Here is a 19,132-nt window from a genome sequence, read left to right as displayed (position 1 = left end):
CCATATGTTTATATATAATGTTGAGTTATACCCCAATCGCGTAAACTTGGTCGGAATATCCAGTCCACGAGTACGATAACCCAATGACAAACTGAAAAACGTGTTTTGTTTGTTCTTTCAAAAAGTGGGTGTTGATGCTGACTAGCACTGTGTTTTTTTCGCAATTAATTTAGATTATGACTATGAAGTTCAAATATTTGAGTAAAGTGAGAGCCACATTGTCTATAGTCTTCCTCCACGTTGACATTAATGCTCCGACCACATACCACAATACTCTCGTGTCCCGATGCATCTAATACTATTCCAATTTGTGTGGAATGCTATATTTTGAAATTAACACCATGTTAAAATTAAAATTTATTCATGTAATACAATTTTCTTGAATTATTAAAAATATATGAATTTAAGTGAATTAATTGTCTTTCAATAATCAATGGAATCGGTCTTGATGGGTGTGATGAGGTTCACAACTAAATGGTGTATTGGATACTGATAAATTTCATGAATCAAATTATCTTACTAGATCACACGAATTAGATCTCTAGTTAGAAATCGAGAAAGTGAGCTATGTCGTACTGAAAATGGGGCTGAGAAGTTGAGGTGGGTTGGTTAGGCCTTAGACTAAGGACTAATGCCCAATTATGACAGTGGCTTGAAGTGAAAAGCTTGAGATTAGGCAAGTTCTTTAAGTAGAAAAGTGTTATTACAAGACCAGCCATGAACTTCAACCTTGGCACCTTTAATTTGGTGCAAGACTCACTGACCTTAAGCTTGTCAACTGCACTGGCAACATCCGTCTTGAAGTACTTCTCCGCAAGAACATGACTAGTCCCGAACAACGTGGTTGGGAGGAAAGTCGTGCTACCGAAAGCAAGACGACAATTCTCTCAAATCGAGTAGAATTTGATTATATTGATAAAGGGCTGGACACTCCAAGAAAAAGAAAAGAAGATCCATTGTTTGGAGGGTGAGTGTAGAGCTTGCAACACAAGCCCAACCTTGATACATCAAACAAAACTCTATAGCAACCTAGTGGCGGGAAACTTGGGTTTGGTGTGAATAGAATACCTTAAGTAGGCCTGCCAAGGTAAGTAATGGGCAGTAGGCACATAATGAAGTGTGGCGTGGGACAATGACTTCCGACAAATGTGTGGATCACTTGTTCGGACAGTTCCAATCAAGGAGTTTTTCCTAATGAGTCTTCTTGGAAATTGAGGCCATATATTCAAAAAGTGTATGCAGTCGGTGGACATGGTGGATCCAAGGACTAGAGGCAAAATTACAAAGTTGAAATGCAGCTGCTATTCCCCCACAATGATGCAATTTGGGAGATGGTCATAGCTGGCTTTGCCTAGATATTCACTATTCTTGTTCTTCAATCCTCCAGCTCCACCCTCCAGGTATATGCCATATGCTATATGGTATTATGGTATATTTAGTATATACTTATGCTGTTTGTTAGCACAGTCTTCTGGAATTCCTAGGTGTCATCATTTTTTTAGGATTATTTATCTTTTCTCACCACTGATGTAACTATGATCAATTATAGATATATATTAAGAACATGACGCAACATAAAATCAACATAAATATAGTTAAAATGTGTTGGACACGCCTCTCTATGAATGAAATTATAAAATAAAAAAGAAAAAAAAAAACACAGCGTGAGGTCTGGATGCAGGCGTGTCCGATACTTTTTGTACGGATTTAACTTTTTTTTTTTAATAATTTTAAAAAGTTTTGAGTTGTCTTAAAAAAAAAATAGAGTTTTGGGTTTAAGCAAAAAGAAAAGAATTAATTAACTCCTCTCAAACTAAAATTTTTGTGATGAAATTACTAAATATTTCAGAAATTGTCATGATGATTTAACTAAATTTTTTCATTGCATATTTTTTAAAATAAAATAATTTATGTATATTTTTTAAGCCACATTTAGTTAAAATATAGATTTAAGACATGCTTACTTTATATTTTATTTTGATATTTTTCATATTGTATATTTTAATTTTATAAAAAATTAAAAATATATACAATAAAAAAATATATTATATATAACTGTATCAATACAGTGCCTTGTCCTGATTTTTTTATATTTTTTATGTCACTATGTTTGTAACGTATCATGTCTGTATCACCATATTTGTGTCACTCTATTCATGTCATGAAAATAAATAGTGAATTAATGACTTCAAGCCCATAAACGCTTTTAACTCTCAACAATATATACATTTAAAAGGAAAAACAACTTAAACCCTATGTATGTAGCCCGACCAACATGTACCGAAGATCGAAATTCAATTTCTGCTGGATCAAATATTACAAGCCGATCATTCCCATTACATTTATACTCCTTCACTTATTGTCTCTTTACACGAATCATTCATACTTTTTAAAAAATTACAGAAATCATCTCTTACAGCCTTTAAAATTAAAAAAATGTCCCTGTTTACTAAAAAAATAAAGGATAGAAATACGAAAGTTACAAACTCAAAAATATATTTAAATCAATTATAATATTTAAGTGAAAAAAAATTAATGACTTAACCACTAAACCACCGTATTATATATGTTTTGGTTCTCCGCATGCATGCTGCTACCAGAGGAAGTTGCGGCTGAATTTACAGAAACAACCCACAATTTATATATCAGCACAAAAACTGATCAATCTTTAGTTTCCTATAATCTGAAACAGTAATTATGTAAACATTTTGACAAAAATTCTTACTAAGACCAGATTATTCCAACTAAACCCGTTACAGATTGATCATTTTTTTTAAATTGTACATCAATCACACAATAAATATGTTATATTTATTATATATAATTTATTCAGGTCCGACTTTGAATTAAAATTTCTCATATTGTCATCTGTGTTTGCAATTAGGCTGTCCTAAAATATCTTTCAGCAAGCAGTAATGATCACAATAAACACCAAAAGAGAGTATTGTTTGGTTCCACGAGCAAGCCTGAAAACTCCAACTAAAAGAAACAAAAGCATAAACCCTTGGCTATTTACAGACATCATCAGGCGAATTGAACAAGTCTAATTACAAGATATTCACTTTGTAGTCTCAAGACTAAGGTTGTCATTATACTGTAACCCCTACACTAATTCACCATATATAAACCCCAACTTTGTTCCCTTCCAACGCACCAAACGCGCCCTAACACCCCCCATCCCACAAATGGCTTTTGCCAAGAAAACACTCTTCCTACTGCTAACTTCTCTTGCCATAACTCACATAACCCTAGCCGGCGACCCTGACATCCTCACCGACTTTGTTCTCCCACCGAACTCACCACCCGTCGACGGCAACTTCTTCACCTTCACCGGCTTCCGCTACCTAGTCTCCGCTCCAATCCCGCCGAAGTTTACGGCCGTCAAGGCAACAACGGAACAGTTCCCAGCCCTCATAGGCCAGAGCGTTTCCTATGCAGTCCTCATATACCCTGGCGGGTCAGTGAACCCGGTCCACACCCACCCCCGGTCCGCCGAGCTCCTGTTTCTGACACAGGGCACGTTGGAGGTGGGATTCGTGGACACCAAAAACACGCTTTACACACAGACGCTCCAACCAGGCGACGTATTTGTGTTCCCGAAAGGGTTGGTGCACTTTCAGTACAATGCTGACACCAAGAATCCGGCTGTGGCGATTTCGGGGTTTGGAAGTGCTAATGCAGGAACTGTATCGTTGCCCAACAGTTTGTTCAACTCCAGCATTGATGATAGTGTCTTGGCTTTGTCTTTCAAGACTGATGTTGCTACTATTCAGAAGCTGAAGGCTGGGCTTAAGGGGTAGAGGAGTAGAGATGATCAGTAGTGTTTTGTGGAGGGTTGATTTGGGTGATGGAATAATTTATCCTTTTTTGTTTGGAGCAGGTCATGATTAATAAGTTTGGATGTCTTAAATTGTCATGAGTGGAGTCTTTTTATGTGCACCTGTTCACATATATATCTTTGTTATAATGGGGAAAATTATTGTTGGAATTAAATTTGGTTGAATCCAATATTATATATTTATATATATATAGTAAGTAAAGGAAGAGATTTTATAAAATGAAGGTATTCTCATAGGATTCAACATGTCATAACATATAGGACAAGATTCACGCATTTTTTTATTAGGTGGGTTAATTTAGATTTTACCAAATTCAACGATCCGCATAGGGATCATTGATGCTGGGACATTGGAAGGGTAGAGATTTCAACACTTGTGTTTGTTTGGGAATATTCTTGCCACAACTTGGTTCAACGAAATTAATTCAATCACAAAGAAAGTATAATACACTTGTTTTATAATTGATCACTTTTTTTAAATTGTACAGTAGTCACATACCAAGTGTATTGCACTTGTATATGATTGATTCAGTTTTGGCCAGATTGGATTCGGGCAAGAATTTCCTATTGGTACAAGTATGGATACTTGGCTCTTATAAATACTATCAACAACTTAGGGTTAAAGTTTCTCTTTTTTTTTATTTGATGTGGTAGAGTATATTAGAGTTATAACTCTTCGAACATATAATCGAAGTGAATTAAGTATCAAAGTGTTTAAGGTGGGGTACAACCAACTAATCTTTGGGAGCCGGTTGATCTTCCAACTGAACACAAAACCATTGGGAACAAGTGGGTTCTAAAGTCAAACGTAAAGCAGATGGAAGAATCGACAAATTTAAAGTTCGGCTAGTGGCTAAAGGTTATACCCAAAAAGAGGGTATAGATTATGAAGACATATTCTCCCTATTGGTGAGGTTTGCCTATGTTTGTTTAATTCTAGCCATTGTCGCCCACCTAGATATGGAATTATTTCAATGGATGTAAAGACAACATTTTTCAATAGGTTTTCAAGAGATGGGAGTGTGCCGCTTGAAACGTTCCATTTATAGCCTAAAACAATCATTCAAGCAGTGATATTATCGATTTCATTGAGCTATCACCTCGATAGGTTTTACGATGGTTGAGGAGGATCATTGTGTGTATGTCAAGAGAAGTGAGAAGAATTTTTTTATCATTTCACTGTACATGGACGACATCCTATTGGCAGGAAATAACATGGAAATAATAGTCGCCACTCAGAAGTGGTTGCCCTCAACTTTTGAGATGAAAGACATGGGAGAAGCTAAGTACATACTTAGTGTAAAGATACACAAAGATCGCTCTATGAAACTTTTGAGCTTGTCTCAAGAGACTTATATCAAAAGGATCATAGAGCGATTTCGTATTCACAATGCTCATCCTATTGACACGCCTATGGACAAAAGTTGTGTTCTTAGCAAATGGTTATGCCTTAAGACAGAAGAAGAAAAGAAATGCATGCCTAAGATTTTGTATGCTAGCATTGTAGGAAGTTTGAAGTACGCTATGAGTAGGTATCAAAGTAATCTGGCTTTGTTCTACCATGGGGGAAGTTTAAAGATGGATGGATCTGCGGACAGAGATGAACGCAAATCCACATCGGGATATGCATTCTTATTGGGAGGTGTTGCTATCACTTAGTGCAGCAAGAAGCATCATTGCATCTCTTTGTCTACCATGGAGGTAGAATACGTTGCTTGTACATCAACAGTCCACGGCTATTTAGTTAAGGAGATTCCTTAAGAGTCTGCGCATATTGATGATGTTGTTGTGATCTAATACGCAAAGGACTGCAAGTACCATGGGAGAACCAAGCATATAGATACCAGATATCACTTCATTCATGATAGTATTGCACAAGAGAAGTGGTTCTCAGACATATTCCTACTAATGATATGATTGTTGATTCCTTCACTAAACCTTTGCGTAGAGAGGCATTTCATAGGTATGTGAGTAGTATAGGACTACATAGGATTTAAGTATTGAGCCTGTAAAAATATTTTTTTTTTATCAATAAAGAATATGCAATTCTTAATTTTGTTAGTGTATTGTGTCTATTTCAAATGTATGAAATGTCAGTAGGCCTGATTGGCGCTCTCATAGGGGCAATTGCCCTGGCGTTGTGATGGCCAATGGGATCAAACTTAAAAGATCATTTAGCATAAATGAGTCATGCGATTGATCACATTCATACTTGAGAAGTGGGTAAGGATAATAGATAACGAATAGTCGCTTTAGCTAGAGGAGTTAAGATTAGATCATATATTTTGATCGACTGTGAAGTATGCCCAAACTTCATAAGAGGCATATTTGAAGCTGAACGTGCGAGTTACTAGAAGGCATTAAGAGAGTGACTACTTAGGGATATATGTAAGTCAGACGCTTGGATAGCGATTGGACTCAGGTTCATATGATGTTAAGAGCATCAACATGTCCAAGTTCAGTGGAAGCTCCATCATAATATGTGTTCATACACATGTGCTTTAAGACGACCTATCATAAGGAGTGGCTGATGGGTCCCTCCTTCGTCACTATGTGAGCCCATATAACTTTTGTACCCATTGAGACTCTGAACCATGTCATGAGACATAAGCTTGATGATGCTATTTTAGCATGTTATTCAATGACCATGAGTGATGCGGTTACTTGTTAAAATGATAAGTTGATTGCTTATAAATTTACTGAAACACAGTCTCACTTGTAAATTATAATAAAAAATTTAATGAATTATGCATAAAGAGTTTATAAATTTACTGAAACGCATTCTCACTTGTTAAAATGACAAGTTGATTGCTTATTAAACAAAACATGTTAGATTGAATTTTCTAATATAATTCATGTTGCGTATTTTATTACATTTTATATATATACATGTCGTTGTGTCCAAAAAAAAATTCATAGATAATGGTATAATTTTTATGCATGTAACGTTTATCTTCTATACCATTATAAAGAAAAAATATGCTATAGCACAAAATAACAATTTTAATATTGCTACACCAACTTTTTTAATCCAGAAACGGTCAATCAATTGATAAGAAAACTAAATTATTAAAATTTCAAATTCTATTTTAAATTAACTGCTAATTAATATATTTTATATTTATATTTTTATTATATTATATTTTAAAGCTTTAAAAAATTATTGATAGTAAGTACAGGGAGAGCATATCACGACAGTTAATAAAAAATACAATAAAAATTATAATAGAAAATTTAATCGTCCCACCCATACTATATAAAAAGAAAGTTCTATTTTCACTTACAAGAAGCGGTTACTTACATCGTGTTATTAATTTTTTTAAGTTATAAAAAATGTCCTTATGTTTTTCAATCACTCTTTTTAAATTTTTCTTCTCATCTGTATAGTTTATACTATCTATTTATACTAATATGAAAATTTCACCCACACTAGTTTTTTCTCGATAATATCTTTAAATTAATTTAATTTTATTTTTTATAAATATATTTTATTTTTATTTATAATATATTTTAAAAAATAAATAATTATTTATTATATATACATAAAAATTATATGTCATATCAACAAGTGTATATATATATATATACACGAAATCAATCAATTAAACACATGTCACATATGGTCACAATCCTTTCCAAAAAGGAAATTGTCAAACGGATTACAGCTTACCGACCTTCTCGCCTTTATAAGTTGTACTCTTCCCTATCCCAATTTTCCCCTGCTTCGCACGGACTCTGCAATCACCTCCTAATCTTGTACTCCTCCCGGATTTATTCTTATGGTTCACTTTATCCATCCGAGAAAATCCTCCGTACAACAGTTTTAAGCGGCGGGTTCTTAACTCACCGTCGCACAAGATTGCTCCCACGCGGGAGTGTATATATACACAGACAAATGTGTGTATATGCACACATAATATCTGACGCTACCTCTAACTCTCCAGACAGAAGCAGACACTTTCTCGAATGGAAGAGGTTGGCGGCGGCGCCACCCGTTTGCGCCACCAGCGCATTTCTCCGTCACATGACAGGTTCCTTGGTATGTTCCGGCCACCACCCTCCTCCGCCGGGTCCCCGGTGGAGCTCTCCGAACACGATATCTTCAACACTCCTTCAGGGAGTTCTTCGCCGTCGCCCACCCACTCGAGCCCTAGCCACCCAACCCGAAACGTCCAGAACCACAATCGCTGTCATTACGGCATCCTATCTGCCCTAAATGATAACCTCAAAACCCGATCCGGATCCGGAAATGGACCCGTGTTCAACCACAAGGCCTCCACCTCTGCGTCCCTCTCCTCATCGCCATCGTCCTCACCCGCCACGTCAACCTCGTCTAGGATGATGATTCCGAAGAGGCCGCCGCCGCCGCCACCCCCAGTGGAAAGGATGCGGATTCAGCAGCAATCGGCGCCGGTGAACATGCCGGTGATGCCGGCCGCAATGACGAGGAGGGCGAGGAAATTAGAGGACATTGTGTCCGATGAGGAGGAGGAGGAGGAGAGGAATGGGGTGATTTTACCTCCGCACGAGGTGGTGGCGGCTAGGCATTCGCCAATGTTGGCGTGCTCGGTGCTGGAAGGGGCTGGTCGGACGTTGAAAGGTAGGGATCTCAGGCAGGTGCGCAATGCGGTGTGGCGAAAGACTGGTTTTATTGATTGATTCGTTATTCTTAAGATATGAGGAATCTGTTATCTTTGGTTGAGAATGAATAATATGATATTATTTGTGCATATGTAGGGATGGATCTTGTACATATAAACGTCCGAAATCTGAATGTTAAATTCTTGATGTGTTCGCCTATCATTTCACTTTAGTTTTTTCCTTGATGTTAATGGATTGATCTCTTTGATGACTTGATTTCTTTGTGTTCTTTCGATGATGATTGATGAATAGTTTTTGTTCTCATTCTTGGCAAGAACTCTAATGAATTAGCTGAAGGTGCATTTTTTTGCTTTGATGAAGGAAGGTAAAAACATGAGATGCTTGTTGAAAGAAAATGTGCTCTTTTCCTATTATGGAAGGGATAGTTGTTGGAAACATTTGGCAGACATATATGTAAACAGGACTACAGGAGATAGACTTTAGGTTTTGTTATTTTGTAATAATTAAAGAAAATACTCCATAACCTTAAGTTCTTGGCTTTCAGCTTTTATGTTTTTGTTATGTGTGATTGGTGTAATGTCAAAACACAAAGGTATAGTTGTTATGATGATGAAAATATTTGTCCATGTTAGATTCAGCCCAGACTGGAGTATAGTGCATAGTCCATACAATTCTTGAAGATTAGAGTAATTGCACCTACCACTTGTATGAATTAGTTTTAATTCTCATCAAATGAATGAGACTTACATGCTTATCTAGATTTAGAGCAACTGGATGTGCGCATATACGGTCAAAAATTCTCAAGAATTTGTAATTTTGATTTCTCATCAAGTGAGTGAAACCTCCTCCATTTTCTTGATTGCTTTTGCCAAAGGGTTCTGAAGATTTGTAACATAATCTCTCTTCTGGGAAGGGAGTTGGTGGGCTGGGGAGGCAGAGTGTCAGAATAACGATAATATATGCAACTGATGATTTGCAGTTAGTGTCTAGATAAATTTGTATATATGGGATAACGGATTAAAGGGGAAAAAAAAAGAGAAAAGAAAAACAAACATTTTGGTTCATGGTACACGAACAACACAATAGGTTGACTGTGACCGGATTATTGCTCTGGAATTTGACAAAGGGATGGGGAAACTCTGTTTAGGTTCTGGAAAAACTTCATACTGCAAGCATAGCGCACTTGCAGCTTGTTGCAAGAGTTTGTATTATTGGAGGAAATTGCTAAAGATCTGATGAAGTATCAGAAACTAAAATGAAATGTCTTGTTTTAAGTCATCTGCATTGGTTGGACAATAATTTGATTGTGTTGGAAGCCATATACAATGAGACTGCTCCGTGTGTTCATTGTTTGGACTTGAGAAATTACCAACGTCTGTCTTAGTATCATCAGGGGAGTAAGGATTGAATCTGTTTTCTGGCTCGTGATTGTATTCAGGTCTTTTCATTTCTTAGGCATTAATTTGATGATACGTTTTTTATAGTTGGAAGATTTGTTTTTCGATGCTGAATGATTTCATGCCACTCACTTGTGAGCAATCTTCTATTACACAATAGTTGCGCCATCATATATTTCATTTAATACGAGTGTATGTAGCACACTTGATGCGAATACGAAGAAAGATAGGGACTTACTTCATACTTATATAATGATATCATTTTTAGTTATATATATGTCGTATTATAATTATCTTTTTAAACCTAAATAAATGGATGTGAGAGTTATTATCAATCTTAATGCAAATGGAGATAAAAAGTACGAAATAATGGAGATGAAAGAGGACCGGAAGAAAATAAGGATGAGGGCAGGGAAAACAAATATGACGAAATGAGTTTGATTAAAATGATACTTTTTTTTGTTAATATATAATTGAAGGTGAGATAAAAGTGAATGTTGCTGGTTGGCGCGATATATAAAATGTGTTGTTCAAGAAAAAAAAATCACAATAATTATAAATGATGCAATACTTGTTCTTTTATTTATAATAGTAACATATGTTTGAAATATGATTTTTTTTTTTTTTAACGAAGAATCGCATATACAATAAAAAAGATATTTGACAGGATGAGATAGGAAAAAGATCCCATAAGCAAGCAAGCAATCATCCCTGCCACTCTGCCGCCTCAGGTAGTGAATGACTCATGGTTCTGTCAGTATTCAAAACAAACTATCAGGAACAAAAGTGTGTGTTGGAGAAAGTAGTTGTTAGCTAGTTGTTGCAATTTTCCTCCACTGCATTAATCTTAATATTCATCCAAAAATGGGAAATATTTGGCAAATTGCTTTCAAATATTAATTAGTTGGGTAGGATTTAATTTTCTGTTACATTTTATATGTACACATTACGGGTATCAAGGACACATTGGAAGAAGCAATATGAATTGTTAGTATGAAAACTGTCTGAATAATTTAGCTTTATACAGTTGTCAATTGGGAATTCAATTTTGTCCCACTAGTGTAGTAAGTACATTTCCCTTCTGGTAAATCCGCTTTTAACCTTTTTATAACATAAGTTGGGATCGAATTGATTCAAATGGTAACTTGATTAGAACAACACTAAACACAGTCAAAATGGATTGTAAGACAAGCCGTACTCACGCAATTGCCACGATATCAGATATTTCATAAAACGGACAACTCCAATTATCACATCTAAAGAGGGGTTGATACACTGATCACTCTTTATTCTTCCTTAGGCAAACGATTGCCTAAGTGTAGAGGTTTCACATTCATTAATATCGGCACCTCTATTTTAAGTAAAAAAAAATTTTAAAATGAAAATTGAAATGAATTGTGAGTATGATTTTTGGTTAATTCTGAGATACGGTGATTTATTGTGTAACTTGGAGCTTTCGCCCATAAATTGATCTTAGTAAATCAACTTGAACATATCTGGACCAGAAGGATATGAGGTGGGCTTTAATTATAACTCTTATGCCTAAGTCAGACTATTGGTACAACAAGGATTGAATAATAATAAATATAATAACAGAATCTATAAGACATTTAAGACCTTTTTGCAGAGATCGGGTGGGATACGACAGCAGCCAATTGTGGAAGTTCAGAATGAAGTTACGTAACCTACTTAGACCCCTGTTTAGAAAAGTAGGATAAGAGAAATAAAGAAACGGAATGAGGGTGGTTTGGATATCTCCGAATTCCTTGAGATGTCTTATTTAACAAAATATGATTGGTCTAATTGTACACTACATTACCTGTGTTCCACACGAGCAGAAACAGAATCTACCACATAAACATGAAAGTAGTCTGGTTAAGGAAAAGTAGTTATATGTTGGCTTTATCCAACAAGCTCCAGTTGGAAACCTTATCCTCGTTGACGTGCCTTTGTGGTGACACATCATTAAGATGTAGAATAGTGTTGACGTATGGTTGAGCTGGTTGGACCACTATCAAGCTAAATTGAGCTCGAAGTAGCTTTAGTTTCGCCAATTGGTTAGAGTAGGGGTGGCAGATGAGTCGAGCCTCGATTTTGAGCTCGATTCAAGCACGAAAAATTCGAGCTCGAGCTCAATTGTTTTTGTTCCTGGCTTGCAAGTTTTTTCTATTTTTTATTTATTTATATATATATTGAATTTTTTATATATTTAATTTTATATATAATATTTGATCAATTTTATAATCAAATTGACCATATATTATAATTATTAATCAATATCATACATTTTATTTTGAATAATAATATACTATGGTACTTTTATTTATACATTTAATCTTTATACAAAAATAAATTTAATCAACAACTTAGTAAATAATAATATTTTTTGTAATTAAAATTATTATTTAATATGACATATATAAATTTTATGTTATATTTTAATACATATTTGTATTACGTTATACTTTTTTTAAATTGACAAGTAATTCACTTATGATTTTTTATCTATTTTTGAGCTTTATATTTATATTAGGATACATACGATGCATTATGCAACCTATTTTATTATTTATAAATTTATGTCAAAATTTAGTGATTTCTATGAATTAATCTAAAAACAATGATAATGTTAATAATAGTGATGGCTGAATAATTTTATTTATTTTTAATTATTATTTTATTATATATATAATGAGATCAAAAATATTTAATCAACAATTATGATATCTTAAAATTTGGGCACCTGATTCACACCAAATTTAAATATATATAAGACCGTGTCCATTAGTCATATCGGACAGTTTGATTTAAAATCACATGGCCTAATTCTACGATACACCGACTTGAATGATTATTCTTATGATCCGAGTACGATATCTTAATATCCGTATATCCTACAAGTTTAAAACTTTACCAAGTGTATTTTTCTGTAAGTTTGATCATATCTAACAGTCTTATCTGAATTTTGATGGTCTGATTAACCTATGTTGTTCAACAATATAAGATGATAATTACATCAATGTAATACTAGCATTTATAAATATATAAATTTACTGCAGATTGTGAACTTATATTAATCTCAACTATAAAATATTTTTATGTATTTCAATTGCATTATTTTTTATAATTGATACTTTTCTATAACTCTAAACTGTTCAGTATGATTTTTTTTTTGTACATTATACTAATTATATTACTACTAAACTAAGCAGTAGCTTATATTTATAACAATAAATTAGAATTTCATATTATATTTTGGTATATTTATAATATAGTATACATTATACAATCTATTTTTATATTTATAAAATTAGAATTTCATATTATATTTTGGTATATTTATAATATAGTATACATTATACAATCTATTTTATTACTTATAAATTTATGTAAAAAATTGGTGATTCCCATTATTTAATTTAATAATAATATAGTATGCATTATACAATCTATTTTATTACTTATAAATTTATATAAAAATTGGTGATTCCCATAATTTAATATAATAATAATAATAAATAAATAAATAAATAAAACAAAAAATCAGATTGAGCTCGAGCTCGACTAGTTACCACCCCTAGGTTAGAGTGATCCTGGACTAGTTGGGGTTGGTGTTTTGCAGCCTACATATGTTGCCTTAATTGAGCCTAAATTTTTAGGCTGATCAGGCTAGACGATTCCAATGGACCTTAAAAGTCCTATATATATATATATATATATATATATTTGCAAAAGAAAGATATTCTTGTTTTGATTTAAACTATAATTTGCGGTCGAAATCTAAGTCCTATGACTTACTTTTAGGTCCTTCATCTCCATCTCAAATTGTGATGATAAACCCCAAATGTCTACCTCAACAAACCACTATTAAAATACATTGACTATGTGTTTTAGTTATAGTCCTTCAACATTTAAATTAATAAAAATCTGATGCAAAAAATAATAAATGGTCAAAACACTGTAAGTCTTCATATAATCTATTGATGAATGAGAGTCCAAATTACACAAGACCACCTTAATCATTTGAGGCTGTGCTTCCAAATCAAAATGATTGTTCAAGTACGCGGAATCAGACAAGTTCCATTCATGTTTTTCAGTGTTGAGTGTGTGTCTAAGCCGCGTGGACGTAGGGGGCTTTTCTTTGAGGTAGATATGTCTTTAATGCTAAATCTTTGGAGAGATATGTTTAATTAAACCGCGTGTGGACCATCTTTGAAATATTTTCTCAAACATATCTTATCAGAGATGAATAAAAAAAAAAAAAATTTCAGTGTGTAAAAGATCGAGTACAGTATCACCCCTATGGCTTAAACGTTATGATTACATGCATATGTAATTTTGATATCGTTTTATACAGTATATAGCTTTACAGGAAATTTTACACCCGAATTAGACTAATGAGGTTTGAACTCAACAAATATCAAGTATAATATACTCGTCATATGATTGCTTGCTCTTTACACATACTATGCGATTAGTTCTCACTCAAATCCGTAACAAAGATTGGGTCGGGTTAATTCTACTAGGGGGTACTTCAGTTAAAGGTATTCGACTGTTGTAAACTATTTCTCCCATCATAATTCGTTACATGATTAACTTTCAATTTTACCCTTCAATAATAGAATTAATATTCAGTTCAATTTATTTTAAATACTTTTAACTAAAATTAACGATAAGATACCGTAATAAAGTACGATTGAAACATAAAGAACTATCACAACATACTTTAGATATGATGGATCAAAAAATAAATGTGAAGAAGCAAGAAAAAAAATTGAGAATTTTTGAAATAAACTCTTTGATTTTCCTCCTTTCCTGACTTTGAATAACCCCAGTTAGCATTGACCATTATGGTCCACGTTCAATATGATGTTGTGCAATTAATAAATATAAATATAATACTTGCATGGTTGTCCGAAATTTCTTTGGCCGCTACCTATTGACTATTTAATTTTGACTAGTAAAATAAATTAGATAATTCATGGGGTTGGCCAGCATTATACCTATTAAATATTTTGAAAATAGACAAAATTTCCATTTCTTATTAAAAGAAATATGATTCTTTTTTTTTTTGTAGTTAATTATTATCGATAAAATTAAAATATCGTGATAAATACTATTAACAAACGATTGTGTCGTTGTTTTTGCAAACGTTATCAGAATATTTACTATAGTTAAAAATTATGTCAAATATTTTTATGCATTTGGGTGATTCCATAATAGAACAGATTTTAATCATTCAACTCTTACTTTGAATTGTATATGTTTTGTGAAAAATTGAAAGATTTTAAATTTTTTTCTGTTATTTTTATCGATGAATTTAGAGTTAAGAATTTTAAATCTATAATAATATATACATTTCATCAAAATAATAATAATAATACATTCACTATATCTATTTGAAAATTTACATTATCGAAAGATTTGAAATCGTTTCATTCTCATTTTCAATAACATTGAAATGGGTTTCTAAAATCATTAGAAATTATTTCTTCAAATTTTTTGCTTATATTCAAATCTGTTCATTTAAATAGAGTTTTTTTTTTTTTTGGAGTAAATTGATAATTATAATTATTAATATCAAATATTTTATATGTAATAATTATTAATAATTGTAATATTTATATACTAATTATTAATTTTATATAATTAATAATTAAAATATAATTTATACATCATCCCTTGCATCATGTAGCTACGAACACCTCCTTCACTTACAGTCCCATCTGTCAACTTCACTTAGACGTCCGTATCATCATCCGACAAAAGCGGGCAACACACACCACACACCAACACACACTCCCCACTTTTTCAACTCGAAACCAGAATATATATATATATATATATATATATATGTAGTCGTGACATATTATTATTTTGTGCATATAATAAATAATATTATATATTTTAAAATATATTATAAATAAAAATAAAATATATAAATCAGTATATTATATTAATAAAAAAAATTATAATTTATCAATTACTATAAATTTTAAAAAATTGAATAAGTTAATTATTTTATCATGAAGGGTATTTTTTACTTTATAAAAAATTAATGCAGCGCTGTCGTTAAGCACCATTTGTGATTGTGAGTGTGGAAGGACTCTTCCTTTTATATTAACATACTAGTCGTCATGACACGTCGTCCCTGCATACATATAATCAATAATATTTTACAGTTTACAATATATTATGAAGAAGAAAAATTATATATAAACCAACATATCGTATTTCTAAAAAAAAAAAGGAAAGAAACAAAACAACAAAGAAAAAAAAATCAACTTAGGGGTATTATTGACACAATAATAAAATTGATGTTGTGGGTATCATAAACGTCATTTATGAGATAAAAATATATTTTTTTATATAATACATATATATATATATATTTCACTATTTTCGTCTCATTAATTATAATTAATTAACCATCGCACTATGAGAATCAACCGTAACACACATCCACTAATAAAGAAAAAAGGACACACTACAGTAAAGTCTAAATTGTAATATGATTGGTTGCTCTTTACGCTTACTATACGACTAGCTCTCCCTCAAACCCAGAATAAAGATCGGGTCGAGTTAATTCTACTAGGGGGTACTTCAGTTAAAGGTATTTGGCTGTTGTAAAATATTTCTTCCATCATAATTCATTACATCATTACTTTTCAATTTTACCTTTCAATAATAGAATTAATATTCAGTTCAATTTATTTTAAATATTATTAATTAAAATTAATGATAAAGGACCGTAATAAGTTAGGATTGAAACATAAAGAACTATCACAACATACTTTAAATATGATGGATTAAAAAATGGATAAAAAAAAAATGTGAACAACTAAGAAAAATAATTTACAATTTTTGTTCCCAAATTATTCTCGAGACAAGTCAAAATATACTCAATATTTGTCATAATTCAAAAATATTTTATTTAGGCGTTTTTAACTGTTTTAGCATAAATACATATATATATATACACACACACACATATACATAAATATATATAAAAATGACATGATTTGACAATGAATAGTAATTTTTGTTTCCCATAACACAATATTAAACATATATTACTTATTTTAAATTATCTCCAATAACAAATCCAAACATACATATCATCTTCAACAGACACTTATTTATCTTTATTTTTTTTATTTATCTTCATAAAACACAATAAAATACTAAAAGAACGAATCCAAACATTCCGTTTGATTTTCCTCCTTTCCTGACTTGAGTAACCCTAGTTGGCATTGACCATTATGGTCCACGTTCAATATGATGTTGTGAAATTAATAAATATAATTATAATACTTGCATGGTTGTCCCCAAAGCAAACTTTCTTTGTCCGCTACCTATTGACTATTTAATTTTGACTAATAAAATAAATTAGATAATTCATGGGGTTGGCCAACATTATACCTATTAAATATTTTGAAAAACAGACAAAATTTCCATTTCTTATTAAAAGAAATATGATTTTTTTTCTGTGGTTAATTATTATCGATAAAATTAAAACATCATGATGGATACTATTAACAAATGGTTGTGCCCTTGTTTTTGCAAGTAAAGTCAAAATATTTACTATAGTTAAAAATTATGGCAAATATTTTGGTCATAGGTAAAATGATAGTGTATGTTGATTAACCGCAGCCAAGATCTAAATTTTTGCATCAATTTTATTTGACCATGGTAAGTAGTATTAATTTATTATAATTTTATAATTAAATCAGGAGTAGTTTATACATAATCAATTCTTTTGTAGTGTGTCTCGTCTCCAATTAGAGCATTGTATTGGGATTGATGGACAACAGAGATTTCAAATTCTTAATAACAAATTATTTCTGTCCATTTCGGTGATTCCATGATAGAAAAGATTTTAATGATTCAAGTACTCTCACTTTGAGCTGTATATGTTATGTGAAAAATTAAAAGATCTTAAGTTTCTTTTTGTTGTTTTTGATCGATAAATTTGGAGTTAAGAATTTCAAATCCATAATAATAGATGCATTCGACCACAATACAAGTAATAATACATTCACTATATCTATTTGGAAATTTATATTACCGAAAGATTTGAAATCGTTTCATTCTCATTTTCAGCTAATTTTCCGTAACATTGTGATGGGTTTCTAAAATTATTAGAAATTATTTCGACAAAATTTTTGCGTAAATTCAAATTCGTTCATTTAAATAGAGTTTTTTTTTTGGAGTAAATTGATAATTATAATTATTAATATCAAATATTTTATATGTAATAATTATAATATTTATATACTAATTATTAATTTTATATAATTAATAATTAAAATATAATTTAGACATCATCCCTTGCATCATGTAGCTACACGCACCTCCTTCACTTACAGTCACATCTGTCCCTAAACCTCCTTATCATCATTGGAGAAAAGTGGGCAACACACACCAACACACACTCCCCACTTTTTCAACTCGAAACCAGAATATATATATATATATATATATATATATGAATGGTCGTGGCATATTATTATTAAGTATGTATTATAAATAAAAATAAAATATATAAATTAATATATTATATTAATAAAAAAAATTATAATTCATCAATTATTATAAATTTTAAAAAATTGAGTAAGTTAATTATTTTATCATGAATGACATTTTTTTATTTTATAAAAAATTAGTGCAGCGGTGTCATTAAACACTCTTTGTGAGTGTGGAGGGACTCTTCTTTTTATATTAGCATATTAGTTATCATGACACGATGTCCCTGGGTACATATAATAAATAATATTTTACAGTTTAAAATATATTATGAATAAAAAAATTATATATAAATCAACACATCATATTTCTAAAAATAAAAAAAGGAAGAAAGAAAATCAACTTAAGGTATTATTGACACAATAATAAAATTGATATTGTGGGTGTCATAAACGTCGTTTATGAGATAAAAATATTTTGTCTTTTTATATAATATTGATATATATATATATTATTCTTTTCTTTTCTTCTCATTAATTATAATTAAGTAACCATCGCACTATGAGAAATGAATCGTACGCCAGATGTACGCACACACATCCACTAATAAAGAAAGAAAGGATACACTACAGTACAGTCTAAAGTGTAATATGATTAATGTATAATTTAAAAAGATATAATTATTATATTTATTTTATAATTAGTTTGACTCAATAAAATAATTTAAAAAGACACAACATACAAGTTTAAACCGCGTGGAAGTTTCGTAGAAAACTCTGTTACCATAACAAATTTTCTCATTTGACTCGGAAATTCCCACTTTGTTCCA

General features: G+C 31.6%; 2 protein-coding genes across 2 annotated transcripts; both read left to right on the top strand.

Annotated features, from left to right (window-relative positions):
• On the top strand, window positions 3,136-3,962 carry LOC105171034 (germin-like protein 9-3). The gene has a single exon (XM_011092029.2). The coding sequence runs from the start codon at window positions 3,186-3,188 to the stop codon at window positions 3,798-3,800; it is 615 nt and encodes a 204-aa protein (XP_011090331.1). The 5' UTR covers window positions 3,136-3,185; the 3' UTR covers window positions 3,801-3,962.
• On the top strand, window positions 7,805-8,497 carry LOC105171161 (mucin-1-like). Its single transcript, XM_011092187.1, has one exon. The coding sequence runs from the start codon at window positions 7,805-7,807 to the stop codon at window positions 8,495-8,497; it is 693 nt and encodes a 230-aa protein (XP_011090489.1).

This window comes from Sesamum indicum, linkage group LG9 (genome assembly GCF_000512975.1).
Source record: "Sesamum indicum cultivar Zhongzhi No. 13 linkage group LG9, S_indicum_v1.0, whole genome shotgun sequence".
Taxonomy (NCBI): domain Eukaryota; kingdom Viridiplantae; phylum Streptophyta; class Magnoliopsida; order Lamiales; family Pedaliaceae; genus Sesamum; species Sesamum indicum.
Note: the sequence above shows the minus strand (reverse complement) of the source record. Positions and strands in the feature narration are given on the sequence as shown.